Source organism: Aristolochia californica, unplaced genomic scaffold (genome assembly GCF_029961685.1).
Source record: "Aristolochia californica isolate CCGP_79_NKW_82.1479 unplaced genomic scaffold, dmAriCali1.0.hap1 SCAF_11, whole genome shotgun sequence".
NCBI lineage: Eukaryota > Viridiplantae > Streptophyta > Magnoliopsida > Piperales > Aristolochiaceae > Aristolochia > Aristolochia californica.
Genome location: NW_027181782.1, coordinates 33,325,171 through 33,353,134, shown reverse-complemented (window position 1 = coordinate 33,353,134; position 27,964 = coordinate 33,325,171). Strand labels below are relative to the sequence as shown.

At 40.2% G+C, this 27,964-nt stretch overlaps 7 protein-coding genes across 8 annotated transcripts; 3 read left to right on the top strand and 4 right to left on the bottom strand.

The window, feature by feature from the left end:
- The first annotated feature begins 43 nt into the window (after positions 1 to 43).
- On the top strand, positions 44 to 4,554 carry LOC137944886 (uncharacterized). 2 transcript variants are annotated; one of them, XM_068790672.1, is made up of 6 exons: positions 44 to 232; positions 329 to 425; positions 2,622 to 2,700; positions 2,806 to 2,887; positions 3,474 to 3,652; positions 4,473 to 4,554. In XM_068790672.1, the coding sequence occupies exons 1-5, from the start codon at positions 200 to 202 to the stop codon at positions 3,612 to 3,614; spliced, it is 432 nt and encodes a 143-aa protein (XP_068646773.1). In that variant the 5' UTR covers positions 44 to 199; the 3' UTR covers positions 3,615 to 3,652; positions 4,473 to 4,554. The 2 variants fall into 2 exon arrangements, with proteins under 2 accessions (XP_068646773.1, XP_068646774.1); XM_068790673.1 differs by lacking the exon at positions 4,473 to 4,554 and having other exon boundaries at positions 3,474 to 4,423.
- Positions 4,480 to 5,912, bottom strand: LOC137944884 (expansin-A11-like). Its single transcript, XM_068790670.1, has 3 exons — positions 5,512 to 5,912; positions 5,113 to 5,434; positions 4,480 to 4,997 (listed from the first exon to the last, which is right to left on the bottom strand). Exons 1-3 carry the CDS (start codon positions 5,651 to 5,653, stop codon positions 4,691 to 4,693), a joined length of 771 nt encoding a protein of 256 aa, XP_068646771.1. The 5' UTR covers positions 5,654 to 5,912; the 3' UTR covers positions 4,480 to 4,690.
- Positions 5,913 to 8,586: 2,674 nt separating this feature from the next.
- On the bottom strand, positions 8,587 to 10,591 carry LOC137944882 (monooxygenase 2-like). The gene is made up of 6 exons (XM_068790667.1): positions 10,428 to 10,591; positions 10,185 to 10,331; positions 9,967 to 10,026; positions 9,727 to 9,883; positions 9,388 to 9,616; positions 8,587 to 9,307 (listed from the first exon to the last, which is right to left on the bottom strand). Exons 1-6 carry the CDS (start codon positions 10,499 to 10,501, stop codon positions 8,772 to 8,774), a joined length of 1,203 nt encoding a protein of 400 aa, XP_068646768.1. The 5' UTR covers positions 10,502 to 10,591; the 3' UTR covers positions 8,587 to 8,771.
- Positions 10,592 to 10,950: 359 nt separating this feature from the next.
- On the bottom strand, positions 10,951 to 14,918 carry LOC137944885 (uncharacterized). The gene is made up of 9 exons (XM_068790671.1): positions 14,714 to 14,918; positions 14,355 to 14,482; positions 13,317 to 13,397; positions 13,150 to 13,238; positions 12,578 to 12,652; positions 11,874 to 11,935; positions 11,721 to 11,780; positions 11,428 to 11,595; positions 10,951 to 11,314 (listed from the first exon to the last, which is right to left on the bottom strand). The coding sequence occupies exons 2-9, from the start codon at positions 14,475 to 14,477 to the stop codon at positions 11,217 to 11,219; spliced, it is 756 nt and encodes a 251-aa protein (XP_068646772.1). The 5' UTR covers positions 14,478 to 14,482; positions 14,714 to 14,918; the 3' UTR covers positions 10,951 to 11,216.
- A 1,385-nt stretch (positions 14,919 to 16,303) lies between these two features.
- On the top strand, positions 16,304 to 17,161 carry LOC137943811 (uncharacterized). The gene is made up of 2 exons (XM_068789245.1): positions 16,304 to 16,942; positions 17,084 to 17,161. The coding sequence occupies exons 1-2, from the start codon at positions 16,304 to 16,306 to the stop codon at positions 17,159 to 17,161; spliced, it is 717 nt and encodes a 238-aa protein (XP_068645346.1).
- Positions 17,162 to 18,494: 1,333 nt separating this feature from the next.
- LOC137944881 (protein CHAPERONE-LIKE PROTEIN OF POR1, chloroplastic-like) lies at positions 18,495 to 22,634 on the top strand. Its single transcript, XM_068790666.1, has 3 exons — positions 18,495 to 18,906; positions 20,794 to 21,139; positions 22,264 to 22,634. Exons 1-3 carry the CDS (start codon positions 18,538 to 18,540, stop codon positions 22,437 to 22,439), a joined length of 891 nt encoding a protein of 296 aa, XP_068646767.1. The 5' UTR covers positions 18,495 to 18,537; the 3' UTR covers positions 22,440 to 22,634.
- A 192-nt stretch (positions 22,635 to 22,826) lies between these two features.
- LOC137944880 (protein ALTERED PHOSPHATE STARVATION RESPONSE 1-like) lies at positions 22,827 to 26,758 on the bottom strand. Its single transcript, XM_068790665.1, has 4 exons — positions 25,826 to 26,758; positions 24,329 to 24,549; positions 24,027 to 24,250; positions 22,827 to 23,939 (listed from the first exon to the last, which is right to left on the bottom strand). Exons 1-4 carry the CDS (start codon positions 26,691 to 26,693, stop codon positions 23,108 to 23,110), a joined length of 2,145 nt encoding a protein of 714 aa, XP_068646766.1. The 5' UTR covers positions 26,694 to 26,758; the 3' UTR covers positions 22,827 to 23,107.
- Positions 26,759 to 27,964: the final 1,206 nt, after the last annotated feature.

Here is a 27,964-nt window from a genome sequence, read left to right as displayed (position 1 = left end):
TTCAATTTTGAGGTTTTTCATTTATTTTTTTATATTAAATAAATATTACACTTTATTTAAAATGGTAATTTTTATTTATTAATATTTTCTAAAATTATTAGAACACCCCCGTTCTGTGGAACCAGCCCATACTCTTACAGCATTTTGATTCTGTCATTGTCGCTGCCCTCTGAAACAGGGTGGAGGGAGAGAGGAGAAGATGATCGTCTGCGTTGCCGTCGTGGGCCACCAGGTGAGGATCTCATTCCTCTTCATACTTGAATTATATCACGATCTTCCGTTGTCGGTTTTGAATCTTATGAGCGGGGATGATCTCTCTGTTGTGCAGAATAATCCCTTGCATCTGCAGAGCTTCACGGAGGCCGACGATGCTCTCAAGCTCCACCACATCGTACATTGTTCTTTGGATGTCATAGATGAACGAGGTCTCTCTCTCTCTCTCTCTCTCTCTCTCTCTCTCATTGAAATTCATGTCTTTGCGGTTGTTGGGTGTATTTCTGGATAAGTCTAATTGCTGCTGAGGAATTATAAGTTATGAATTCAGTTTATTTAGAAATTATTTTTAATGTTTTTTATTGGTCTATGTCGGGTATATTTGATTTCGGAAACTCGAAATGTGAAGTCGTGTCTTATTATTCAGATGACTGAGTCGGAAATTTAATTTAGCTTCTAAGTTCCTTTTGCCTTCTTGCACAATCCATCAAATGAACAAGGCTTTTGGCCATTCAGTGATCAGGTAGGATAGTCTAACTTCTCTGCCTATGATTGAGTATGATTCTGGGACTGTGGGCTTGCATTTTATGGAAGTCATTCTTCTAGACCTAGTTGCCGGATAAAATGAGATCAAACATCAGGGTTATACATGAGCATCTGAATTTTTTATTTGGATGCTAATTTCTGTCAAAATCAACCTCCGATATGAGGTCTGAGAAATGATGCATATGATATATAGCTTTTAAACAAACAGCATTTTTGATAAAACTTTATGTATGCTTGTCACTTTTGGTGGTTGGCGAGAGGAGAATGCCCCTTTAGTTAGCTCTGGAATCTCTTTGGAAGCAAGTTAAGTATACTCCATCTGCTTTTGGTCAAGTTCTTTGGCAGCTCTTGTGTGTGTTTTACTTTTTAAACAGAAAATCATAATGAAAGACTTAACGCTTTTGATGCCTAATGTGTTAGTAAAATACTAAATCAGCTTTCCTTCTTGTTTGAGATTTGTTACTTTGCAAGTCCAGATTGTTGAACCATGTAAGCTACTGCTTTTACCAGTGTGGTTAAGATTAGGTTTCTGCCTCAATACAAGGTGGATATGTCAAGCGTCCTCTCATTTGCACATGGCGAGGCAGCCAGTTGTAGGGCCATTTTTCAAGTGTTTTTCGACTCCTTTGATGAATTGCTGTCAGTTTGCACTTCTAAGTCTTTAACCTACTGATAAGTTTAAGGAAGCGTCAAGCTATTTCCTTACCTATTGAGCTAAACTCTCAGCTGTGACTTGTTTTCTCAACATCAGCCTACTAACCTTCCTCATCTTCCCTTGCTGCTCTTGTCTATCAAATTAAGTTTCTCTGCACATGTTGTGTCTGTAAAAAATTCTAATGATATTCACCTTAGGATGTTCAAGCAATGGTTATAAGGTTGCTTTGAACAATTTTGGTCTTTCAAGTCATTTTCTGCTTGCCCTTGTCTTTAATTCTGATTTTGGGTTTACTTCTGCTGCATCTGTTTCAGTTTGAGACTGTTTGTGTTATATCAGAACGTGCTGTCATTTACAAACTTGACCCTGGAAATGTTCTTTATTATAGAAAGGGTTCATGCAGTCCTGTCTTGAAAGCTATACATACATGTGGACAAGGACTGACAAACTGTAACTAGTGAATCGAAGTATCTGCTATTTATGTTTGTATTTGAAGCCTGTAAGTAATTAATATATCTAGGGGAAAATACTATACCTGGTAAACATTATGCATGTCTTCGTCAATCATTTAAGCATATCCGGGACAATGTAGAGCACCTAGTCCGCTTTATGCTTGTTTGTTCACATTGTTGTTGTAATATATGTCTTTAAAAATATATCACATCTGCTCTGCTTTATGTGTATCTTCTCTTGCATTAACTACGGTCCTAGCTATTTCTTGGTTTATAACTGGAAGAACTTAGACACCCAACTCTGTAGTTCTTAAAGTCTGTGTCTTTGCTATTTTCTTAGATATATCCTGCTTTTCTCAATATCCCAACTTGGGCATGCTAATCCATTGGTTCTGTTCATCATTTTAAGTGGGGACTATGTCCTGAGGATTGCTTGCATTTTCATTATATTAAATTTTTATGATTGACTTGATAGCCGATTCCTTGTTCGAAAAATAAAAAAATGATAATCCAACAATTAAGGCAATCTAGTTTCAATTTCCTTGTACTGTAGGTCCATTATGCTTTCTAAATATTATATGGATTTTTTTAAGGCAAGTCTTTATGTTGATTAATCTTGGCTTTAAAATTTTCAAAGAAAATCTGGTCTTACAATTGTTATTATATGGCAACTGAACCTTGTGTTGTTGATGGATCTGACAATAATGCAAAGATGAGGTTAACTTTTCCTTTTGTTTTGTGTTTTGACCTTCCAGTGAACAAACCAAAGAAAACTGGACCAACATTGAGTGAGACATTCCTTGGTCTCCTTTATCCTGCAGAGAACTACAAAGTGTGAGTTTTAATCTTGCTATTATTATAAGGCAAAATTTTCATTATATAGTTATATTATTTTCTTGCTTTTGACACTTAGTTTCTCATTAAATAGACGATATGTAGGTATGGATATTTGACAAATACCAAGGTGAAATTTATTATGGTCACAACTGATCTTGATGTCAGAGATGTGGATGTGAGAAATGTAAGTTGGATCTATATTGCATGACTTATCTCATAAAAATTTGTGTCTAAAATTTTTAGTATTGTTATTATTTGTTGTAATTACTACTGTTAATTGTGAAGTCCTATGCATGAAACAATTATGAAGAGCAATTGGCAAACTTAAACTGAAAAGGCTATAGTCAAATCCTTTCTTCAACATTATCAATGTTACATTTCAAAAAAAAAAAACATTATCAATGTTATAAACCCGTAGTGGCATAATCAAACCAGTGTATGGCTGGTTCTGGTTCAACTAAGTTTAACTACCAGTTGGGCATATAACTTTTAGTACGTAACAAGTATAACAACTAGCTTTTTATGAGGTTTTTATTCTGTATTTTTATTGATATATTTGCTTTTCTTATTATTTGACAAGTTTTTCATATGGTCCATCCCTCTTTTATATGTCCTTAAAGATTGTAATACATTCTTTTTTTTTAATGTGTGATTTATGTGGAAAATAATTTCTGGTCACCTTGTTTCTAATAACGGATTTGCATGTTCATGAATCTATGACTAATCTCTTTGAATTTGTTGGATTTTCATTTGTTTTGTGCCCTTCCCAGTTCTTTAGGAAATTCCATGCGGCCTATGTGGATGCTGTGTCAAATCCATTTCATGTTCCAGGGAAGAAAATTACCTCCACTACTTATGCCCAAAGAGTGAGTGCAATTGTCAAGTCATTTGGGGGAAGCGAAGCTGTATAAGACTATCTGCATCGTGCATTCAAATGTCCATTCAGAAAGTATGGAGCTTATCTGATTTGCATTTTCCTTTCATAATACACCTATACTGCTCTGTGAAATACAACTTTCTAGTGATTTCAACCAAGTATATTCTTATCAAAAGCACTGTTAAATGCAGACTGTACAACGTCAGGAATATTGTATAGCTTATGCATTTAATTGTAGCTTCTTCATGTTCCTTTTGTGCACTCAGTAGTCAGTCTGTCTTTGCAATTAACTGCTAAAGTTGTTTTCCTCTCGCTCAAGGTGTTTTAATCTCATACTGTCTTGTCAATGACTAGTATCTGTGTTGTATTGCTTACATGAAGATGTTATCCTACCGTCCTTAATATGAGTAAAATTATCACCTGTAAGAAAGATTACATAAAATCCTCTTGGGATTCGATTTGGTCCTGGTGAAATCTGATTCAGATCACCCAAGTCAGGCTGGTTTTCTTGAGTTCAGAAGCTGGATTTAGAGCAAGGGAAAATTGGTCAGAGTTAAACCCCTCAACTGGGAAGGTTACTAACCTCTACGTTGAGGCTGAAGCCTTGATAGGCAAAAGGGGTGAGATGACCTGGGAGAGATCCCCATCTTAACTGTGTCGTTAAGAAGCATAAGAATGCCGACAAAGAAGAGTTGGTTTTCATGCTTATGTCCATCAGAGGCCAGTCTGCATAAGTGTTCTTGTTTTAAAATGTTTCCACCGGCTGAGGTAAATTTTTTAATTTAAACAAGTTTTCTCGTTCGTTCTTTCTTCAATATTTCACTGCAATGACTCTTATTTTAATCGGAATCAGAAATTTTTAGCTCTGTAACTCTTTATAATTTCATGACAGTGACAGCTGCAGATAAAAAATAATAATAGCAGTAACAGCAATGTTGTGAGGTAGAATACTTTGAACTTGCAACAATCTACATGGAGATTCAGGCAGAGGCTTACAAGTACCATCATAAGCTACATACAGTTTTTCTCATCTTCCTCGATCCGAATGGCGGGCAGCTCCGGTTAAATAACGAGCAGGCCTCGGCCACCATTAACCCCAAACCCAGAAACTCAGAATTGCTCATTGCTGGTGAAGGTCTGACCAAAGTGCCACCCTGGTGGAACGATATCAGGGAAAACCCTGGTTTCTCCGTCAGTTGCTGTAACCTTGAACGACAGAGATTGTCCGTCCAAATATGCATTGGATTGCCAATTGGCTCCCCAGTTCCGTGACATTGCAATCCAGCCTGTCTTGGAGCCCTTAATCCATGCCGCTTGAATCGATCCAGCGCCTGCAACGTTGTGAATCAGGACAAGCTCGAAGTAGTCTCTGCCGTTGATCGTGAACCTTACTCCTCCCGGCTTCGTGCAGGGAACCCTGAAACATCGGTGAGTAAAATTTCTTTACTACCCTCTTTTACAGAGTTTTGGATAGATATTTCTTTCCTCAAAAATCGAAATTTGAGTAAGGAGACAAGAGAACGATTAAGGACCTTTGGTACATGACTGGTACGATTCCCCCCCGGTAGACACCGATCTGTTCCCACGCAGGTTGGGCCATGTCAAAATGACGGAGTGGAGGGTTGCACCATCCTCCGTCATTGTTGGGAAGAGCGTAGTTTGGCGGGCAGAAGTTGGTTGCAGTAATGGTGATTGATTTTCCTTTGAGACACCATCTGGGATCCATCTGATAATCACAAATAATCTTGTAGCACTCCCCACATGAAGCTCCATCGTTGAATAGAGCAGTACTCAGAGCAGCAGTCCTGGTTCCATATCCAGTCGAGTACAAGTTCCCGTACCCACAAGCACCCCCTGAGTTCGACAAAATTCCACCAAAAATCAGTACGTTGCCAATATTGATTCAGTGCAAAATCGATAAATTTACATACCCATTGTTCCCGAAGCATCACTGCCGCCGTAGAACGTTGCATGAGCCTTGGTCAACCCAGAAGGGGCGAAGGCGTCGACCTGAGCGAACCTATAACAAAGAAGAAAAGCAATAGCCAAGAGGAAGAAGGACTGGACTGCCATCACAGAGGAAGACGAAGACGAGGAGGACGACGGTGAGAGTAATTTCCTCACATTAAATGGCTGCTACCCTACCCTGAATGGGCACTACGTCGTCCTTTAAGTAAGGAGCAGAGAGTAGATACCCCCCTGCAACAAAGCTCACATGTGATTGCTGCAAAGCAAAACAATCCCATTTCTTTAATGCAATCCAATCCTGCAACCGACTTCTTATCGCCACTGCAGGACAGTACTGCTGCAATTATTCCCACGTTCTCCTCTCCCTACCAGAGGCTGAAAAACTATGGATTTACAGAAACAAGTGCCCTTTCCTTCCATTTACGGAGTGACAGAAACCTACATGAATCAAATAAGAACTAGCGGATCACATCTGAGACCTTTGCACATGGTCTTCTCCGCTCGTCTGAGCCTTCTCTCTCCCATTGGAACTGTTCTGCACAAGACTCCATTTCACACTAAGGACTTCTGACAATGCATCGCCGTAAGACACATCACCGGCCTACTTGTCCGGCTGATGGGTGGCCTAGAGAACCTCCACAGGTCCCCAGTACAGGACCACCACATGGCGTGCACGTGGTGTTTAGTAAAGACGCTTGTATAGCTCACATGGATATAGTTTAATTATTGAAAGCAGGATCTCTGGGTATTACTCAGTTAATCCCAAAACTATATTTTAAACTAAGCTCGTTTTTGCTGATGAAATCACATCTTGCCACGTCCATCTTTTGTAGGATTTGAGCAGAAAACGATTACAAGACAAACGCCTCGTAACGAGGCAAGTTGCAGAGGGTAACCACGGAAAGATTAACACATCAGTTCAGTATCTTTTTATCTTCTTCTGTTCTAGTTACAATTGTCTTATTATTCTGCGTTATATAATATGAACATTGTACAGGCCATGCTCTGCACACAAGCTGAATAAAGGTTAGAACTGGGTAAGAAACACGTCGTGGAGCAGAAATGTTTGGGAGATAAAGATGGTAAGCTCTCGACTTCAGAGAGGTAGGTTTTCCAAGTTTTCAGTGTTCCGCAGATAAATTGGAGCCATGCTTACTAAGATTTTGAGTGTCGGGGCGTTTCTGTCTGGCTTGATTGTCACACCTGGGGATGGCTACAGTGAGCTAAACGAGGAGTCTGACCAACGTTCTATAAGCATTAACACACAAAACATATCTATATAGACGATATTGGATTTTAGGATTTCTAATATGATACAAAAAAATAATGTTCCCCTACAGGGAACCAAACATTTTTTTTAACAACATATTTGTATTGATTGAAATTTGGTATTTATATATACTTTATAACAGAAAGGATAAATACAATCATCAAAGATCTTGATAACTGTGTGAATGACAAAATGGCTTTGTAAGGAGATTATACCCGATAAGGACGAATTTGAGCCAAGAGGGAGAGACTTAATTTTGGGGAGAGATTTTGCAGTGAGGGTTTTCGATGAATAGGGTTTGGAGTCATCAATATATCCAAGGAGATTATGCCCAATAAAAACGAATTTGATCTAAGAGGGAGAAACTTAAATTTGGAGAGAGATTTGCAATGAATTAGAATTGAAAAATAGTAGAGGAATCGGATGAACGAGGGGCGAGGCAGAAACGTGAGTAGGTCAACTTGCAGTTTCCGGCGCTCTTTGTTGAAGACGAAGTGATCAATTTTGAGTATGACAAAATTGTCAGTGCAATGTACAAATTTTGAGTATGACAAAATTGTCAGTGCAATGTGCATCAAAGGCGTCGCATGAACAGAGGAGAAAGAGAAGAGGAAAAGATGGCGGGGATGCAATCCATCACTTCTGGTGGCTCAGCTTGAATAGGAGGAGGTGCACGGAAGCTTAATCGGTGCAAATTTTTGTTGGAGGAGGTGCACGGAAGCTTAATCGGTGCAAATTTTTGTTGGAGAAGTTGTTGCATAGAGGGAGTGACAAGTGGAGAGTATTTCAAAATAAAAATAAAAATTGGAAGAAGGTAGAAGATTAATCTATCTGCTTTAATACCATAACTGCTTTAAACTGAACTACATCTTTGCATTGATTGAGAGTAGTATTTATGTCCACTTTACAACAAAAAGGATAATTACAATCATTAGAGATCTTATCTCCTAAATCGAAGAAAAAATCCCTTATCAATGGGGAGTTCCATTTGATTTCCTCTTCAACCTCAGCCTCACTCCATTGTGGAGCACCTCCTACATGCTATCCACAACATTTGCTGCATTTTACCATAGTTGGTTTCAAAATATAACCCAAGCTCAGGACAACAAAAAATCATGCACCTAAAAATCTGAAACAGGCAGGCACTGAAGTAATCATTCTTGATAATGGGTATAAATAATACAAAAGAAGAGTTCTATTAGAACAAAAACTTGATAATGACAACTTTTTATCATTATCTTCTGCAATCGTGACAGCATGATTTGACGAAAAGTTTTGTTTTTGTTTCTTTGTGCTGAGAGGACCTACAGTCTGCGTTCTCTCTATTATGCACCGCAATCATCTGGGTGCTGAAAGTGATCGTTTAAATTGCTGTTTATGTGCTGAATGATGTCCTCATGAAATTCCAGAGAGTTGATTTCCTCTGCTGAATCTGAAACTGAGGGGAAACTAATTACCCATATCAAATGGTAAAAACTCTTGATTATGGACTAGGGCTATTGGACTTTTCCTCCTATTCAGTCAAGTATATGAAGGGGGATGTACCGATAATGACCTGGTTGGTTAAGAGTATGGAGTCATTCATGAACAGTTCTTATGCAATTCTATGAAACTTACTTCCAAAGAGATACAAGACACTACATTGAGAGATTCTTACAGGATAGAACTGCCCAAAAACCCTACTAATGCAACTCCTGTATACAAGTCTATCGGGAAGGTTTTATTCTTAAAAAGGTTGCACAATATGCAATATATAATTGCATTAATATAAGATAATAAAAATATCATTAAAACTATTAAAAATCCTTTGAAGTAATTAAAACCACTAGTATCATTGAGCCTCCACCTAAATAGCTCATATAATTAATAAACATATAAAATATTTTTCCAATTTTTTGCACCAACAGGTTGCCCAGATAATGCACCACTACATAGGTTCTGGTGTCATAGTCATCAAGGTTTGTAGAGCTCTCCACAGTCAAAATCAGATCTCCTCAGCATAATTCCAGCCAGTATTCCAGCCAGAAACTTATCTCTGAAGAAACTCATCACCCTGTTGTCACTTTGCTGTATCAAACCTGTGACATAAGAAGTACTGATCAGATTAATGGATCTCCATCTCCTCTCCTTTGCAAACTTCTCTAATGCATTCTTGATCCTAGCCTCTTCATTTGGTGCTCCATGTCTTGGTTTCCCCAAAAAAGCTTCTCCGAGGCACCGGGCCAAGGTGATAGCATCTTCTAGAGCAGAGCAGGCTCCTTGGCCAAGATCAGGCGTCATGGGATGAAGGGCATCCCCTGTTACACAAATGTTACCGTCACAGATGCTGCCCCAGAGCAACTCCCAGGGCCACCTGAATGTCAACGGAGCAGAGACTACTGTCTCCAATTCACTTGCTTCAACAATGGTCATCATCTCTTTAGGGACTTTGCCGAGGTTGCTCAGTATGTACGGCTTCATTTTCTTTGCATCGTCTTCGCACTCCTCGCCTGTAAGAAAAGCAACTCAAGTGTTGAGATACTGCATCCAAGATGGTAATAATGGGTGGGAATTTTCAGGGAATGTTTACTTTGAGGGGAAGTACGGTAAGTGAAAAACCAGTAGACGGTCTTGTCATCACAGGGAATGAAGCCAGACCGGAATCCATTCCCCACGAACTGCGACATCTCAGGCTTCAGATCATGGCCATCTGGAAACTCTGCAACACCTCTCACCGCTGAACGTCCTGTAAAGGCTGGTTTTCGAAGACCCAGTGATTTTGCGATGATCGAGTTGACCCCGTCACTCCCTATCAAAATCTAACGAACAGAGAAGGTACAAGTCTTTGAGAAATCCATGAATTCTACAAGCAATGCAACAATCTATTGCTATTGTTTGTATTTTGACAGGGCAAACAAAGATCAAATACCTTAGTTTTGATGATGGATCCATCCGCAAGATGTACCAGCTGTAGGTTCCCTGATTTCTCTACTAAGACCACTTTGGAGTCGAATCTGATGGTGCCATGAGGCAACTCCCTTTCAAGAGTTTCAAGCAGCAGTTTCCTTCTCAAACATCGAACCTCCCTGCAAAGAATGTAGAAGGAAAAATCAGAGCTAACTGCAGCTGATAATTTCAATCTCAGACTTGATTCACCCAAGTATCTTACCCTTTCGTAAACGATATTTCAGACGCAGAAAGGCCAGTTACTGAAGATGCCACATGCAATCTGCCATGATCAGTTCAAAATCAAAAGAAAGTTTCATTTCTCGGTACATAAGACCAGCTTCCTATAAGCTTTAACGAAGAAGAGGAAAAAGAAGAAAAACACAAGCAATCAGATGCAAGACGATGAACAGAACTTCCAACTTTTCTTCGGCAATTCACCTCCTAAGTTGAACGTGTTCTTGCCGGAGGGTATCACCAATACCCAAAGCGTCCAATGCCTTCCAGGCGTTTTTCCATGTTGTAAAGGCAAACCCAGTTATCCTCAACCTGTCTGAAGATTCCAGTATCAAGCTACGTAGTCCAACCCTGCAAATGCGCCAAGAAAATCAGAAAACTAAAATCGTACTCGCCAGTTCTTTGAATCTATCTTCCAAGTGATCAAGAGACAGTTTCCCCACGTACCGATGCAAACCCAGTGCGGTGGCAAGCCCTGCTATCCCTGCACCCACGATGACAATATCCTCTATGGCCTCCATGTTCCACCTATCCGATACCTTCACGACTGCTGCGAGGATGTGGCTGGCCGGAATAGAGAATCAAGGGCGACTCCGCGAGCTAAATAAGCTGAGAGGACTGAAGGAGGCCTTGGTAGCCAGACAAGTTGGTAGAAGATGCTGGCGTCATTGCTGAGGAAATTTTGTCAGCTTAGAAATTAGAATCTTCCCACGAGATGAAACAGAAACTAGTACTTCCAAAAAAGATCGATTCAGCCGCCGCCGACGCTCGCCGGCAGCGTTTGGAAATTTGACCAGGGTGAACCACTTGCTTACATAATAAACAAATCAGTACATGTATCGCGACTTCAGTATAGAAGGACTAACAGTAACACAAGATGTCTGGGCTGGTGGTGTGACAAATGGGTTCGCTACTTCAGGTGCATCTCACACAAGACAATAATTATAGGCATCAGGATTTCCCAATGAAATTTGAAAACAAGGAAGCAACCTTTGTACGGAACAAAAACTCTGCTCTCTGTTAGAGAAGGTCTACAAATGAGGACGGAGGAGAACACTAGAAGAGGATTAAACATTACAAAAGATAATTTTTTTTGGAGCTAGATGGAGTGCTTATACAATTTGGGTCGATCTAAAATGAAACTTAAAAAAATGGAGATAAAAACTAAGCTATAAAAGTTACAGAGGGGAAGAAGAGCAGCCGTCCACATCTCTAAAAACTTCACAAAAGGCAGGGTCATGCAGCTACGCCACCACCATTAGCATGGATCGCTTCATTTGATCTAATATTGCGACCCCTTCCTCGATACAGTCCCCTGCCTTGACCACGTCCACCTGGGAAGAAATCAGCTTTCATTAAACTCCAAAATGGAGACAGAAAGCAAACTAAACCAAAACCAAGAGTAGTGAGTAAATAATCCAAACAACACTCAAATCTTTGTTCATACCGCGGCCCTGAGCATGAGTTTCATCGTTGTAGCCGCTTCCATCACCAGCAGGTCCTCCATATCCTCTTCCACGGCCACGAAATCCGCGAGCCCTTCCACGTCCCCATGCACGGCCACGACCCCTGTCATAACCTCCATCTGCATAGTCACCATTAACATTTCCATTTCCTGACAACAAGGTTGCAAAAGTCATTATCTTTTGTAAATGCTGCTATAATCATTCCTGTCAAAAAATAATTAAATAACTCAATTAAATCTAAAACGAAAAGTTCTTTCTTATTTTAGAGCACCACCTCTAGCCCTTCCACGTCCCCGGCCACCACGTCCTCTGCCTAGACCACTCGGAGAACCCTCTGTATTGTTTATAGAAGTAAACAATTAGAAAGCATGGGAAAACAACAACATTGATATCATGCCTTCTATGTTGTCAATGGCTTTTTGGTTACCTCCTTCGTAATCAAATTCTGCAATAGGTTTGACCTGCTCAGGTGGTAAAGGAGACTGGTATCTGCAAGATGGCACAGGTTATCTCAAAATAGAGCCCAGAAGAAAGGAAGCACAAAGGGCCCCGCAAGAGGGAATTTGGTAATATGACTGGTCAAAATACCCATCAGAAGATATTTCAAGAAGTATATCCATCCCAAGACTCGTGCCAAAAGAAATTTTAGTTGGCGCATTTCACTCCTCAAAAGAAAGGAACAACATCTCATTCCCATTTGTTTTCACTTTCATCAGCACTATACAGAGAAGGAATAGTTGTTAGGTAGACTCTGGAATTTTGCTTCCCACCTTCCCACATTCAAATTGTTTTGACCATCCCTTCTTTCCTTTTCTACTTTTGTTTCCAAGCCGGACAACAATGATGAAAACACATGACCAGAATACTGAATTTGAAAATACAGTATGAACTGCATGGTCCGCATCTAATTTTTCAGCTTATGAAAAATGCCCAAAACAGCTCTAAAATTTATAGTTAAAAAAATGCTTAACTTGATTATGCACAATAATAAGGATAAGTGTGTGGCTGCTGCCAGTTATAGAAACAATTTTGAAAGAAAATTAAAAGGAAAAAACTTCCACTTCTTATTTACCAAGAAAGGTAACATATACACACATTAGCATGTAGAACAGAAAAACAATTCTTACTGACCCAATGGAAGATGCATCGAGATCCTTCTGGGACAATGTTATAGTAATCATGGATACATGCCGTGTGGTTTCAATGCTGCAATAGAAGCAGAATACTTGTTAGAAGAGATGCACACATTTGGGGATGCCAATAGGCCAGATATAGCCTCATAACAACATTGACCTCCCCCCTTCAAATCCAGTTTTCCACAAGAAAAATTAAATCAAACCTGGTTCAAATTTAATTTTCGGGATCAAAAAATTATTGCAATCAATTTCAAATCCACATGTGGACCTTGAACCTTAAATTGAATCTCAGTCATTAAGCTACTTACTAACAGGTTTTCAAATAAATCTTACACTTCTCTAAAATAAATATCTAAAAAATTCTAAATACTTCCAATGTTTTGAATTTTTTTATTGGATTCATAGATTCACATAATTTTTTTATCATTCATCAAACAGAAGTATTGAATAACGAGGAACAGTCTCACACACATATCAATGCAGGAAGGCATGATGACACACTACTTTTCCTCTATGTAACAGAAACCATCAAATTCAAAAGTTGATAGGGCTCAACGGGTTTCTTACGGAAGAAGGCCTTCCTCAAGGGGCTCCCATATATCAGTGATGTCAGTTGATCCAATTGTAGTATTTTGATGAAGACCAGCAATCCTTCTCTGCATTAGAATTACAGTGAGACGCTTACAAACATGACTGGACAATGAAAAAGAACAACTAAGTGCTGCAGATGATACTTTGATTAGTTCCACAATCATCACAGTCTTGTTGATTGCCCTTCCCATAGCCTTGAAGACGATCTCATTAGAACCTTTTTCCTTCAAAATATGGAATATTATCAGTAAAATACAAGAGAAAAAGATAAAATTTATTGACAGTAGTAAGAATACAATAATCACTATCCAGATATGCTACTTTATACATATATGTTTTTTATGTACCAAAATAAAATATAAAAAATTAATAATATACAAATGTTGCATAAATAAGTAATGTTCTTTTCTTAAATATGAAGCATATTAGATTTTACGAGCTAAAATTATAAAATAACAGTCTAGGACGGTGAACGCCACCATATGACTACCATTGAGGTCCTCCTGTAAGAGGATCTAAGGCAAATTAAGTGAAACGCTCACAGAGCTATATGACAGTAGCAGTATGAGTTTTAGAGATCTTTCTTCAAATTTCTTTCTGAAACATTGCAGCACAGACACAGGAATTGGCATTTTGGAATCAGAAAACAAAAATAAAAAAATCTCCTTGGACACTTAAACAACAACAGTGATGAGGATGACGATAGAACCAAACAGGAATCTGAGAATGAGAAAGGTGAAGACGTCAAAGGCACAAGGCAATCGTATAAACCATGCTACAAGTACCAGAAGGTTGAGACATAGGTGAGTCATTTGATCCATGGAGCCCAGAAATCAGAACAAGATAATTCGACATTTCTCATATCTAATAAAACTAAATATTGAACCACTAAAACACATAAAGACGAAACACCCAAAAAATAAAAAGTTTCTAGAATCCATTCAAAGATTTCCCTGGTGAACTTACTTCGGTCCACTACAACTACTTCGAAACAGAGACACAAATTCAACAGAATCAATACCATATTCCGCAGCAATCCCATCTTGTTAGTTCGCTATATTGCGAACTTCAACCGAAGAAAAGAACAATCTCTTCAGTCTTTGATTTCAAAACCAAGCACTCCACTCCATGAGTAAAAAGTTTAACACACTGATAAGAACATAAAAAAGACACAGAAGTACCTGAAGTAGACTAGTAGCATAGGTGATATAGCTCCGCATTCTCCCCTGCGTCGTAATTCTGATCTCATTCTCATTAATAGGCGTGCCTGCCTTCGGCTTCTCCACCCTCTGGTACCGATCCATCCTCTCTGAACAAAACCATTCGACAAAATCAGCCACTTCAAAATTTGTTTAAAAAAAAAAACACAGGCAACAAGTTACAAAATTTAAGTAAAAAATAAATAAATACAGCACTGTAACCAAAACACACTGACGCAAAGTAAGTATAGCAATAGAGTTTCGCAAACAATCGCGAAATGAAGAAACGAGAATCACTATAGAGAGAGAGAGAGAGAGAGAGAGAGAGAGAGAGAGAACACCTCTAGAAAGCCCCCTACTTCGGCTTCGTTTCTTCGTTTCCGCCCTGAAAATTCTTTTGCCGCGATAACCTTTTTCTTATATAGAGACCTTGTACTCCAATCCAAACGGCCTCCTCTGTTCCAACGGCGGGCTCCTTCGTCCTCCCAACTAGGGTTAGGACCAGCGTAATTACAAAAAACGTCATCTCCAAAGCATAAAACTACAAAAAGCCCAAGCACGTAAGGCTAATGAAGTCATTTCAACAACATCGGTTTGACCGCATCTCCATCGATGCGGTTCGTTAAAACGATCCCAGCCGTCCACAGAATTCTCAGGGTCCGCATTTGAACTTGACTGAAGCCGTTACAGTCTCACAGTACCAAGAGGCAAAAGAAGGTCTAGAAAACCGGGACCTAACAAAAAGGTTGGCAAGTGGAGCCGTCGAATTGGGTGGGCTTCAAACGAACGGAGTCCATTTACGTGTTTCCAGGGTCAAATTCGAGTTTAGTGACTAAATTCAAGCATTACCCTTAAATCCAAGACAATATCGGGATATTTAAGGTTTTAATTTACTAAAAATGAGACACTCTTATGTAATCCGTTTCGATCGTCTGCTTTATCGGCTAGAGTCCATGCCTTTCTGATCTTCTTTCTGACTCTCTGTACCAATTGATGCTACCCGCACAGTTGTTTTGGAGCCTGTGACTGCTTTGCTTCGTGCTTCATCGAGATCACTACCTTCCCGTGAAATAAAACCATAAACTAGCTTTACAACTTAAACATGTCAACTTTTTGTTTTATCGATTTGATTAAGACTTTTTTACAGCAATTGAGACAGGGCATGCAAATGCAAGGTTCAAAGACAAATTCTTACAAAAAAAAAAAAAAAACAGAGGACGGATATGATGATGGGAGTCTGTAATTGCGCATTCAGATTGGGTTAGTTGCTTACCTCATTTCTGGTGAAGCAGCAGGCGTGCAGAGATGCTGAGTCAAGTAAAATAAAGAAGATAACCAGTGGTTCAGGAAAGTAGGTATGAAGAGCAGAGAGCATGCTGTCACTGGTTGATGTAGAAAGGACCGGAAAAGTACCTGCAGGTACAGGCAGGTGGAACTATATCTGACACGGAAAGCTCGTCAAACCAGAAAAAAGATGACTACGGGACATCTGACGGACAAAGATACTGATGAATAGAGGGTGATCTGAGATAATGGCGGCCGTCTTGAAATAGATGAAATTATTATTTATTAGTGATTTTGGCTGTATTTTTTTGAGGTTTCTCCATTCCAATTAATAAAAAAAATCCTATTCGGTTGTCAACCTCTTGGAACACCATTGATTATCAGAGAATTCTGTTCTAACTTCTAATGTTGTCTTTATGGGGCAGTTTCTTGTACCTGAATTCTTAGTTTTGTATGTTGCCGTATTGCAGAAGTTAAAACTCTGAACTACATGAATCTACACCAACAAACAGGTGCTGGAATTAAAACTTTGAATTCTTTGAGGTAGATTCATGTGTCCTTTTGCCTGATAATTAATCTGTGGAACTAACGATTGAAGATACTAAGCTGTGCAACTCAAAGCGAAAGCACAGTAAAAGCAAGGCACTATGCAAGGCAAACAAACAGGAAACAGAGAGGAGGAGAAGAGCTGCAATCCCAAACCAAACCCTAAACAGGAAGAAGAAGAAGCGGAGGAGGTAGTCGAGGGGAAACAAAGAACCGCCGTTAAAGAATCTGATCGCCAACCTCCGGCGGAGCGGGCTCGAGGCTCGTCCGGCAAACGGGACAAATGGCCTTCTGAGCGAGCCAAGCATCGACACAAGAGACATGAAAAGCGTGGTTGCATGATGGCAGAAGGCGAGTCGTCTGTCCTTTCTCGATCGGATCCAGGCAGACCGCGCATTCGACCTCCTCCATCCTCGCCCCCTCAGCCACCGGCAGCTGCTCCAGCTCCGCAGCCGTCAGACCCTTCACCGGCCGCGCCTTCACCGGCAGAGGCGGCGGCGCCCTGCTCACAGTGTACCACAACAAAAACAAGTACACCAAAAACACCACTCCGATGCCGGCTAAAGGCAGCAAGATCGCCACGAATATCCGCAACAGCATTTCTCCAATCTCCAGATCCAGCTCGTCCCTCTCCCCAAGCCTCTCCAGCAGCCAAAGTACGAGATCAAGATTCACGAGTCGCAAGCAAGGCACCAGGACCTCCGACCGGTTGCCTTTTCAGCAGAGCCCGTAACCGCTCGGTATGGAGCCAAGCGGCTTCCGTTACGGAGGACGTCGATTCGTTTTCTTGCCGGAGAAGGAAACGATCATGTGAGACGCCATCATCATTCTCTCTTTGGATCATTCAAACAGTGTGAGTCACTTCATTCGTGTTTTTGTAGCTCACTGACTCCACTCACCCCGACGAGACACGGGTATCTTCTGTTCCAGGTGTTTTCAAGTGGGCCCAGCCCTATTAATCTACGTGGCAAAGCACGAGTAACGCTTCTCACTTATCATTTCACTTTCCCGCCCGCTCTTAATGGAGTTACAGCTGTACTCAATCAACGTTAATAATTAAAAAAAACAAATTACTCTTTTTTCTGCGGCTGAGTTGGTTGGCAGAGCTAGTGCTGAGTCAGCAGACACGTGACGTGGCGAGTAGAACCCACTATCGGAGGTAGGTGGTGGTGACGAAGGCTGTACAATCGAGGGAGGTCTGTTACGATGACTTGGCGAGTAAACTTTATAAAATAGGGTGAAAAAATGTGGAATCCAGTTTGTCGAAGTGAGTTCAGAGATCAGCTTCGGATTCCTGAAACGACAACGGCTAAACCTCTGCAAATTTAGCGATTTAGGTCGAGTTCTCTTACGTTTCTTGCGGCGAGGAATGATTCTGTTTCGAGAAAAATCTCTACTTTGCGGAAGCTGGAAGTGTTTCACCAGATGCTCCTCCGGTATCTGTTAGCGTTGTTGCTGGGGATGATTTAGTGCGGAGAGTTCATTTTTCTACTTCTGATTTAATGGCTGCCAACAAACGCAGTTACCTTGCTTTCTACTGGTTCCTTTTCTATTTCTGTTTCTGTGGTAATTTGTCCCGGTTCGTCCCTTCGTTGTCTTGGCACTGTTCTGAGTTCAATCCACGGATTCGTGCAACAGCGGAAATGATCCGAGCCTTTTTGTTTTTTTGACCCTCGATTCCTTGCATGTCTGCAGTCTCGAGAGAATCATGGCTCCACTCGAAAGAAAGAAGGACCATTTGTTTTGGATATTACTATTTAATGGATTCTTCTGATGGGTTGTTTGGAAGAAGAGAGTTTCTTGGAGAAGACGAGAGAGTTTTTTAATAGTCAGGTTATGATGATGGAATGGATGTCTCACCAGTCTGGTATGAAACCAATCAGGATAAAGTGCTCTATATTATTTTAAAATTTATTATCCTTTCATATGTTAATTTAGGAATTCTCAACTATTTAAAATATGTTTTTGGTAAAATAATAATATTAATTTATTTAATTTTAAAATTATTAATGGAATTCAGATTTTGCCCAATGTGATTGAAAAATATACCCATTGGGATTTCCAAATGTTTTAAATTAAATACATTTATCTTCTTAAAAATTTTGAGAAATCCCCAAAAAAAATTTAGTTTATGGACTGGGCCGTAATGGGCCTATAGTATAGTAGTATGTGTACAGTAATCTTAGGATCAGATGGGACCCATTTAGAATAAAACGACAGAGATTTTCTTTCTCTTCTTCCTCACGTCGCCTAATAAGGAAGAACCTGAGAAGGAACTGATGATGCATATATTTGCACGTCTCTGCGAGGCAGACGAAGCAGCGAGATTCCCAGGATGAAGGAAATGTCGGCAACTCTTTCCTTCGGGCCCGACCGCGCGCTACTGTATAGAAAACCATGCTGCTTTGCGGAGGCCAAGTCCGGGCCCACCTCGCCCCGCCGAACCGCTGCCTTGGCCGTCGCGTCACCTACCGCCCACCGCTGCTGGGGGTTTGTTCTGCCTTCTCCGCGCAGGGTGGGTTACTTTTCATCCTTGACGACCTTCGCTGGGTCCAGAGCTGATGACTCGGCACCGTTCGAGATGTCCGTGGAGAACGCGCTCAAGGTTCTGGGTGTCTCGGAGGGTGCCACTTTTGATGAAATCCTTCGCGCCAAAAAATTGATTCTTGCTTCTTGTAAGGATGATCAAGATACTATTGCTCAGGTGATTTCTGGTGGTACCCTTTTTTTTTTTTTTTTTTTTTGTCTGCAAAATCTGTGCTAGATGTGGGTGTGAGTGTTGCCTTCTGTTTTTTTATTTCTTCTCTCGTCTCGAGCTGAGCTTCTGGGGATTTTTTGAAGGGTCATTTATATCAGTTTGTTCTTGAATTTGAGCTACACACGTTGAATTTTGTGACTCAAATGATGCAAAGACAGTCAGTTGGAGAATTCCGTTGAATAATTCTCGCCGTGTAATGAACTACGAATTTACTACTAGCTGGTTTTGGCTGAAGCCCAAAGTGCATGAATTTTTAAAAATCTATTAGATTGTTATTCCACATTCAGAAAAACGAGGTTGTGGTCGGAAAATATAATGTTATGGCCTTATTGCATACTCATTCTCATCATTTTTTTTTCTTATTCAAGCAGTATAATGGTATTCTTTTAGTATCTGGTGAAGCTCAGCTGTCGACAGTACAGATATCTCAGTAGGCACATATACCGTCTAGAGAGTGAAATGGATTATTTTGGGTTCAAGTTCCAAACGAAGTTGTGTGGTTATACTAATTTATCGTAGTTCATATGAACTTCATTCAAGTGGAACTGTTACTGGTGGGGTTGGACTTCTTGATTTGTTTCTAGAAAATGATAAGCACTAGTGTGAAATTCGTTGTTGTTTCTTCCTGGAATTGCTGAACTTTGTCATAGTTTGATGCAGCTGTGTATTTCTCAAATTCACTTGTCCTACTAACTGGTATGATTTTATTTTTAGCTTAACTTTTTTATTCTCGCTACATTGCATTCATTGTGAAAGATTGTGTTTGATTATCATTGGAACTTATCCTTATTCATATTTATGAAAATGATGAAGGATAAAAGTGCCCTGGTTAAAGCAAAAATTTTCATGCCATAGTTGATGAACTTGATGTGGGATTTTTATGGATGAGTGTATTTATGCTCATAAAGGGGTTCTTGGAAAACATGTTGGAAATTGAAAATCATTGTTTGAATTATTCATATTATTCTATGACTCAAATATATATATATATATATATATATATATTTTCACATTATTCTAGCATTTGCCCGTCAATTTTTAAGCTGAGTCTCTCAGGCATGGTTCTATAACTGCGACAGAGTATTTTACAAGCAAATAAGAAGGTAAATATTTTACAACATGAAAGCATGGATGTAACTCTCAACTTTTTCTGCCTATAGTCAAAATTTTCCAAAGTCAATAAAACCTCAACCATGTTCCTCATGTAGGTTGGCAATACTGAGACAAACAAGGAAATACACTCTTTGGAGTCCAACAAGCAATGGATGATAAGTCCAATGGTTCTTGTGGCAGTTCAATGAATGACCAAGTTGCAAAAGCACATGTATATAAAAAGATTTATCAAGGACATTTAAAGCACATATATAAAATTGGTATTTGGGATCTTTGCATCTTATATTTAGATGAGTCTTCTGCATTTGAGCTTATTTAGTGAAGCTGGTGTTCTAGCATGGACAAAGAAAACTATCTTGTCCTGTTTTTATTTCATCTACTTCTGAATGCACCGCTGAATTGCTTTATTCTTTGTTATTTTCATTAGTTTCTGGTGGTTTGTCTAGATTATAACGGTTTCCTAGTGGAACAAAAAATGAGCTTTCATATCACTATTTTTTTGATTCATTTAGTTCTGACTCGAGATGCAAGACCCGTTTGAAAGCGATTTTCTTCTTATTCTATTCTTCTTATTCTATTAATACTTTTGGCTCCACGGTGTCAATGAAGTGCTTGTTTCCACTTTATATAATGAAAAAATGCAGAAACATCAAAAGCCTCATAGACCAGTATGTACAAAACTATTTGGATCACAAATTATATAGCTTTCCTGTGTTTCAGGTGGAGGCTGCATATGATATGTTACTTATGCAAAGATTAACACAGAGGAGAGCAGGTAAGGTTGTAAGTAGCAGCATCCGCTATGCAGATGTGAAGCCCAGCAGTGGGTCAAGTTCATTGCCTCAGTGGCTACAGACAACTGTGAAGAATGCACCTGTTTCAATCGAAACGCCGTCTACTGGAAGCTTGGGAATACAAGCAGGGGTGTATGGAGCCATGATGGCTCTCACCTATGTCAATGGAGCATCAGCTGGTCCTTATCCTGGAGCTGATGTTTCCGGACTAATTTTAGCGACTAGTTTTGGAGCATCACTGTACTTCTTGAGTAAGAAGAACATAAGCTTAGGTAGCATTCTCTACTTTTTTCTTGCATTTCCGTTAAGCTTTGCTATCTGTAACATCTTTAAGGGACACATCTGGTTGCCAGCCTATTAGACCCATTCTCAGTCTCCTTTTCTTTTTCTGTTTTTAAAACTGCACTAGTGTGGTTCTTCTCTTTTTTCTCTTTTATTTTTCTTGGGGAAGGTAGATTGTGGAACTGTGGCCAGGACCGGGGGTGGTGAAGGTTGAGAATTAACTTTTCAAAATTCAACAGACTGTAGAGAACTATGGTTAAAAGCAAAAAGAAGTCAAAGGTACGTCCAAAAATGAGTAAATTTTCTGCTTTTGTTGGTAAAGCTTATGTGACACCTCTGATTAGATGGTGTGGAAACTTTACCACAAAATAAAAGAGAAGTCGAAGGCATCAATGAATGAAGCTGGGACTATGAAAGATGAATACTGATGAGGCATTCCATTTAACAGATACCTACTGTTACTGCACCAGTAAGACCAATTAGTGCTTTAACTCTTTTCAGATGCCTCTACTTGCTCATCAGCCACAAGTTTGACACACTAGTTCAATGAACCTGCTGTACACAGAATTCCATTGAGAGGTATTTCACAGCAGGTGAAGATTTGCCGGAAGTGCGATGGTACATGCGCTGTCCTGCAGAGCCTTTTTAGAAGGCAGGATTTCTGTTTACAGTGACCTGATTGTAAGCTGAAATTGAACACTAAGACAACTGTACTAACTTGAAAATTAATCCCCAAAAAAAGCTGAATGTTGGGAGCGTTTTTTTCAGCTAGGGACTAGTGGAGGATTGGTCCTAAGCATTAGAAGAATCCAAACTTTATAGATGCTTTACAGGATTTGTATTTTTTATTTTTTTCAGTTTCGTGATGGCTGATGGCTGATGGCTTATATCTCAATCAAGCATGAATGTCATTATTGTTTTACATACTTGAAGATGCAGTTTAATTTTTTTTTATCATGCCTATGGACTGCACAATTTCTACATTTGCGCTTGCATGATATATGCCCCTCCATTGAGTTAATAGGCTTATCACTATTTCCTTCTAGGAGAGAGTCAAAATTGAAAGAGCTAAATTTGAGTAAATGCTTAAGACGGTTTAGCCATGTTTTTGCAGGGAAAGCAACTGTGATAACTGCAGGCGGTCTGGTTGTTGGTGCTGTTGTGGGTTCTGCAGTGGAGAGCTGGCTGCAGGTAGACTTAGTTCCTTTCTTAGGCATACACTCACCTGCTATTGTAGTAAGCGAACTTATTCTCATCTCACAGTTCTTGGTATCTCTCTATTTAAGATAGGCTTGGAGTAGAAGTGTCTCTCTAAGTTATAATTATTAGTTAACTTTTGGTGTAATTCTTTCCCATGGGACATGCAGTAATGTACAAAAAGCACAGTGCTTTCATGTTCTGTGAAGTAGGCACTGAATTGTTAGTGTATGTACAGTATAATTGCATTCTTCATCAAATGATCCACGTCCTACCGGGAAAAAAACAATCTGTTTCTGAAACAGTTTGTGAGGGTGAAATCAGGAAACATGGGTGAAGATTTTTTAGAATTTAGCTTCAGTTATGTTCCAGTAAAATACAATTAATAACAATAAAGCAAACCACAATTTTGAACCACCATAGTTGCTCTATTACCACAACCTCTGCATTCATTCAAAGAACATTTAACCAAGCTGCTGGTGCAATGAACAAGCAAACCAATACTTACAACAGTTACAGTCCACCAGGGTTTAACCCGTCAAAAGTTTTCAACTCTGTCGAGCTGATTGATGCTTAACGAGGTCTATAAAATTGGGAGCACATCGAACAGAATAAATAAATATATAACAACTTGCTACTAGTGATAAACCTACTTCAATCACCTTGTAATATACACAGCTCCTCTTAAGATCATGACAGAGGAGCAGAAAGAGTTACAGAGAGGTCAACCCACTGGATTTTCTCAGAAGCCAGCTTCATCATCAATCTACATGCTTTTGAGAACCTTCTATGCAGGATTGTTTCTCATCCGTAGCCCTTGTTTTTTCACCATACAGAACAAGTTCATTATACATATTCAGAGAGGCTTTCGAGAACTCAGACAATGACTCAAAAATGGAAGTAAACCCTGTCTGAAATCCATTCACTATTATTCTTTGTGTTTCTTGCATGCAGTCACGATGCTTTGCTTTCTCTAAATCCAGTCTATTACGATATGTGTCAAGCAGATCCTTCCTCCCGGATAAGTACTCAACCTGCTGCCTTACATTTGGTTCAGAATTTTCTGAAATTTTGGACTCCAGAATTCTTTTCTCAGTTCTTTGGAAGGCAAGCACCCTCCTGTCAAGCTCTTTGGCTAGATTATCAACTTTTCTCTTTTGTTGTTGCTCCTCTCCTTGCTGAACCCACAAAGCTCTAACATCTCTGGTGAAACTTTTCATGGCATAAGCAACTGAAGTATCTGGTAGTTTTTCAAGGGCATTTAACCAATCATGACAAATGATGACTAAAGGAGGGACACCCACACTGTATGGATGCAGTGAAGACTTATCCCGGGAATAAAATTCAACCTCAGGGACTAAGAACTTTGACAGCCAGCCACTGAGAGCTTTGACATATGCCATCTGAGCTCCGATATAGGCTGTAAAGCATGCTCGCCAATTCTGAATTTCAGTCTCTAGTTGAAGTGTTGCATGCTGGTGTGGGTCGCCACAGAACCTTCCATATGTTGAGGATGTAAAAGATGTGACCTCAGTCATGATATGTTTCTGAGTTTCATGTGACTCAAGCATCACCTTCCAGGTTTTCATTAGGCTGCAGAAGAAAATAGGAGTGCAAGTGTAAGACCCAGTAACCACATCTATATTATAGTACCATAGAGTTTGATTTGAATATTTTTACCCTTCGAGCAGCTCAAGGAGCTGAGGTTGTAGCTCTTCATCTCTGAGTTTTTGAATTTTATTAGATATTGATTCAGCTGTTCTGAGAGCAACCCATATTCTTGTATATAAATCTTTGACTGCATTTCGTGTTTTGTCCACAGTTCTTGACTCGTCCCCCCTGACATCTAGGTTTCTTAGCTGCGAGCATCTTCGTTCATAAATTCGCCTGGTGCGGTCTCCACCCTATACAAACAGTATAAACATATTAATAAGAACTACAACTGACAGAGTGGGAAATGAGGGTGACAAACCAACACTTACTTTCACTTCATTATAAAGCTTCTTCTCCCAAGCATACAACCTCCCTAATGTGAGTGAGTGGCTGCCTGATTCCATTCCACCCTGGTCATCAAAGAGGTCATTCTTATATTCTGTCCAAGTACCATTGTTTTTCAGGGTAGTACTGACAGAGCTTTTATGTGATGAAGATTGAGAAGACGCCCTATGCCATGTGATAGCTTGGATCAGTTTTGATGAATTCTCTGCATTAGAGAGGATAGAACCATCACAGAGAGTTTTACAATACAAAAAGTTAAAATGGTCCAGATGAGAACTTCCTTCATGTGCGAAGACAAAAGATCAGTAATCAGAACTTCCTTCATGTGTGAAGACTCAGCTACAATTGAAAAATCACAGATATCATAACCTATTACAGCAAACCCTTCAGTTTCAGATTGTCATCCCAAATCACAATGAAAGTCTTCAACACTAGCAATTATTCTTAAAACAGTGTCCATATTTGTTAAGTTTTTTTTTTTTATCACCCATACCCACTTCCCAGTATTTAAAAATTCCAGATGATGCCCAGATCATTTAAATATAGACCAGAACTAAATGCAGCTTTAAAAGAATAATGATTTAACTTTTAATCCAAGAAAGGAGCTTCAAATAACAACAAGGTGGGAGACAAGGTGAAGGCTTTTGTATTCCTACTTAAAAGTAGAAATCGGTGCGGTTTTAAAAGAAGAAAAAAAGAAAGAAAGATCTAGGCAATCAACGCAGCAGGAAGATCCATGCCAAAACCTTTGGAAAGAAATACGAATAAATTTATAAACAAATGATAGAAACCTGACAGATTGCCACTGTCTTCTCATGAAGGCAAGAGAAAGTAGTCGCTGCATATAGAAGCCAACAAGGCATTGCAAGAAGAGCAGGAAAAGAAACATGAATTTTCGAAATGCAGATATGAAAAACTTATCAACCATCCCCTCAGAGAAAAACTGTAAGAGGAATCAATAATTGCGCCCCCTGTGATTCCTTGTGCCACGAAGTTATAAATCATAAAACAGCAATTTCGAGCGATGGCCAAAAACAATAAATGCATATCAAACGAGACAGAAAACGCAAAAAACAGTTCCGTACCTACTGTATAATTGTCGATCAAAGATGGACGACAGCACGTTCCAAAAGCTTAAAATTTAACAAATAATGGAGAAGATTAAAGAAAGAGGGAAAATTTCTTTAGTTCTATTAAATCATGGCGAGAAGTTTAGAATTTGTGAAAATGGGCAAGAATCAGTAAGAAAGACAGGAAAAACAATTTACAAAATTTGGGCTCTGTAAAAATACAAAGGTTGACGTCTACTCCTTCAATCTAGGTTACAGACATACACGACAGGTCCATCTTAATCCGAAACAAACAAATGCGAAGTGAAAAACACTTTGACTTTCAGTAATCGCAAACACAGCGCAGCACCCTTGTAAACGATTTAAAACAGACAAGGAAGAAAAAGACCAAGAAACCCAACGAACACCAACCTTTAATTTCCTCCAAACCAGACTGCAGATGAACTCTGTTTGCCTCTAACATTATGGAAACCTCCTTTCCGGAGTCATAAGCCCTTATGAAATGGTCCTCAACATCTCTCAGAGCGTCCAGAAGCTCTCTTTCTCTCGATGGAGTATCGATTACGGTCAAACCTTTCTGCTCTTTCCCGCTCATATTACAATCCTTACTAGTTGCCTTCACAACCCCGACAGCATTTCCCACAACAACTTCCTTCTCCTCCTGCAACCCTTCATCCTCCTCCACACGATCTCTTTCTTCTTCCTCTTCCAGCTCCGGAATCCCTTCCTCTTCTCTCACTACTTTCAAATCCTCGTCCCAAGTCCTACCTAAACCCCCCATCATCATCGCCTCCGTTCTCACCCCATGAAATGGATTAAAGCTAAAAAAATCCCACTCTACATCGTTCTCCGGCTGCTGAACGGGCACCTCCGAGTAAGAGTACGCACACTTGGACGGCTCGCTTTCCGACGTGTCCGAAGAAGATGAAGACGAAGGAGAAGACGGGGGACCTACAACAGGCAACGGAGGCTCCTGGTTCGCCGCCGCCGTCGTGGTCGTCGTCGTCTGGGAGGTTTCAAAACAGGGGAATGGAGGCGGCTCCGGGTTCGACGGTAAGGTAATGAGGTACGGCGCAGCCGGCGCGGAATGACGAGCAACGAAAAGATGTAGCGCAGCGGCAACGGACTGGAGGGAGTGGACGTACCGGCAATGCGCGTCGGCGAGGGCGTAGCGACGGTCGACGGCGGACTTGAGGAGGCGTTTCCGGTCACGACAGAGTGAAACGACGTCGTCCTCGTCATCGTCTCCGCTGAGCCGCGAAGCCGTACAGTTACCCATTCTCTCTAAATGTCCACTTCGATGGGTTCTGTTTGCCACAGAGGAAAGAAAGAGAGAAGAGACAGAGTGAGTGCGGAAGCGGGGATCAGGGGGAGGAGGGAAGGAGTATGTTCTTGGCTTTGGTGATGTCGTTTCCGTGATTAATTTAATAATAGCAGGTTTTGTATTTCATTATTATTTCCCGCGCCCCATTACCTACTTTTCGTTCCATCCCTACCCCTCTTCTTTCAAAACAATGACTAATCTATTCTTTCTTCTCTTCTGAAGAAGCGCGCCAAATGTGGGTCCCACTGAGAGAACAGCTAAACACCCCGAAATGCACAGTGCACAGTCCGGTGACTCGCAGGACCATCGAAGGTTCTAGTAACAGAAAAATGTCAGAGATCAGCTGTCGCTCTAACACCCGTTTCTTACAATTTTACCAGAAAAACCCCTCTCATAAATGAAAATTATCTGATTAGGTCACATGAATAGGTAACGGGTGTGACTTAACCATGCCTATTACCTATTGAATTTTATTATTGATTAAGTTGAATTATAAATTTGACTTTGGTTTTAATATAATTTAATGTTATTTAAAAATTCTAAAAATATGAAATACAAAAAGCTCCCCAGGGTGGAATCAATATAATAAAACCCAAATTAAACCGATTCAAGCCGTTTCGGGTCCAATCAAATGTAACCCCTTCTCCCTTAATTCAACCTGTTATTCAATCGGGTTTTTCACTAATCATTAGGTCGTTGTGTTATTGAACTCGTGAATCAAATCCGATTCAATCGACCAGGTCCGGTCCGGTCCGGTCAAAACGGGTCTGCTATTTTAAACAATAAAACTTCAAACACGTGTAAGGAATCAAGCATGATCCACTGCACGTGTAAACAGCTGGGATTCCCCTAGAAAAAAGGCAGTCACGGCTTTCAAGTCTGACCTCTCAGTGGGACCCTTCTCTGATCGTCTTGGCACATGGCTCGACAACCTTTCCGGCGACGATTGTACCGGCAGAGTACTAGATGCTGAGGGCAATTACGTCATTCCACTCGCGACGCTAGTTCACTCGCCAGCGAGGACCATTTGACCACTGTTCACTTCTGGCGTCAAACGTGGAAATTTGCGCCCCGATGTAGGGTTAAAAGAGTAAAAAAACAGTCTTTCGTAGGACAGTGCATCATGGCCTGCCTGCCAAAGTCTACCATGCGGGCCCACCCTCGTATATCATTCCTTTCGTCCATATCCAATGACCCGAGTAAAAAACATGTAACTTTCAATAGAT

Coding starts and splice junctions, on each gene's coding strand:
- LOC137944886 (XM_068790672.1), top strand. CDS start 200: ATGATCGTCTGCGTTGCCGTCGTGGGCCACCAG. Junction 233..328: donor TTGCCGTCGTGGGCCACCAG/GTGAGGATCTCA, acceptor TCTGTTGTGCAG/AATAATCCCTTGCATCTGCA. Junction 426..2,621: donor GGATGTCATAGATGAACGAG/GTCTCTCTCTCT, acceptor TTGACCTTCCAG/TGAACAAACCAAAGAAAACT.
- LOC137944884 (XM_068790670.1), bottom strand. CDS start 5,653: ATGGCAGTCCAGTCCTTCTTCCTCTTGGCTATTGCTTTTCTTCTTTGT. Junction 5,435..5,511: donor TGATGCTTCGGGAACAATGG/GTATGTAAATTT, acceptor TGTCGAACTCAG/GGGGTGCTTGTGGGTACGGG. Junction 4,998..5,112: donor GTACCAGTCATGTACCAAAG/GTCCTTAATCGT, acceptor CCGATGTTTCAG/GGTTCCCTGCACGAAGCCGG.
- LOC137944882 (XM_068790667.1), bottom strand. CDS start 10,501: ATGGAGGCCATAGAGGATATTGTCATCGTGGGTGCAGGGATAGCAGGG. Junction 10,027..10,184: donor GAACACGTTCAACTTAGGAG/GTGAATTGCCGA, acceptor TGATCATGGCAG/ATTGCATGTGGCATCTTCAG. Junction 9,617..9,726: donor GATCCATCATCAAAACTAAG/GTATTTGATCTT, acceptor TCTGTTCGTTAG/ATTTTGATAGGGAGTGACGG.
- LOC137944885 (XM_068790671.1), bottom strand. CDS start 14,477: ATGGATCGGTACCAGAGGGTGGAGAAGCCGAAGGCAGGCACGCCTATT. Junction 13,239..13,316: donor TGATTGTGGAACTAATCAAA/GTATCATCTGCA, acceptor ATTCTAATGCAG/AGAAGGATTGCTGGTCTTCA. Junction 11,596..11,720: donor GGGACGTGGAAGGGCTAGAG/GTGGTGCTCTAA, acceptor CCTTGTTGTCAG/GAAATGGAAATGTTAATGGT.
- LOC137943811 (XM_068789245.1), top strand. CDS start 16,304: ATGCAAGGCAAACAAACAGGAAACAGAGAGGAGGAGAAGAGCTGCAAT. Junction 16,943..17,083: donor GCAGAGCCCGTAACCGCTCG/GTATGGAGCCAA, acceptor GTGTTTTTGTAG/CTCACTGACTCCACTCACCC.
- LOC137944881 (XM_068790666.1), top strand. CDS start 18,538: ATGAAGGAAATGTCGGCAACTCTTTCCTTCGGGCCCGACCGCGCGCTA. Junction 18,907..20,793: donor ATCAAGATACTATTGCTCAG/GTGATTTCTGGT, acceptor CCTGTGTTTCAG/GTGGAGGCTGCATATGATAT. Junction 21,140..22,263: donor TAAGAAGAACATAAGCTTAG/GTAGCATTCTCT, acceptor ATGTTTTTGCAG/GGAAAGCAACTGTGATAACT.
- LOC137944880 (XM_068790665.1), bottom strand. CDS start 26,693: ATGGGTAACTGTACGGCTTCGCGGCTCAGCGGAGACGATGACGAGGAC. Junction 24,550..25,825: donor TGGTTTGGAGGAAATTAAAG/GTTGGTGTTCGT, acceptor TCTCTAATGCAG/AGAATTCATCAAAACTGATC. Junction 24,251..24,328: donor AGCTTTATAATGAAGTGAAA/GTAAGTGTTGGT, acceptor CTGTTTGTATAG/GGTGGAGACCGCACCAGGCG.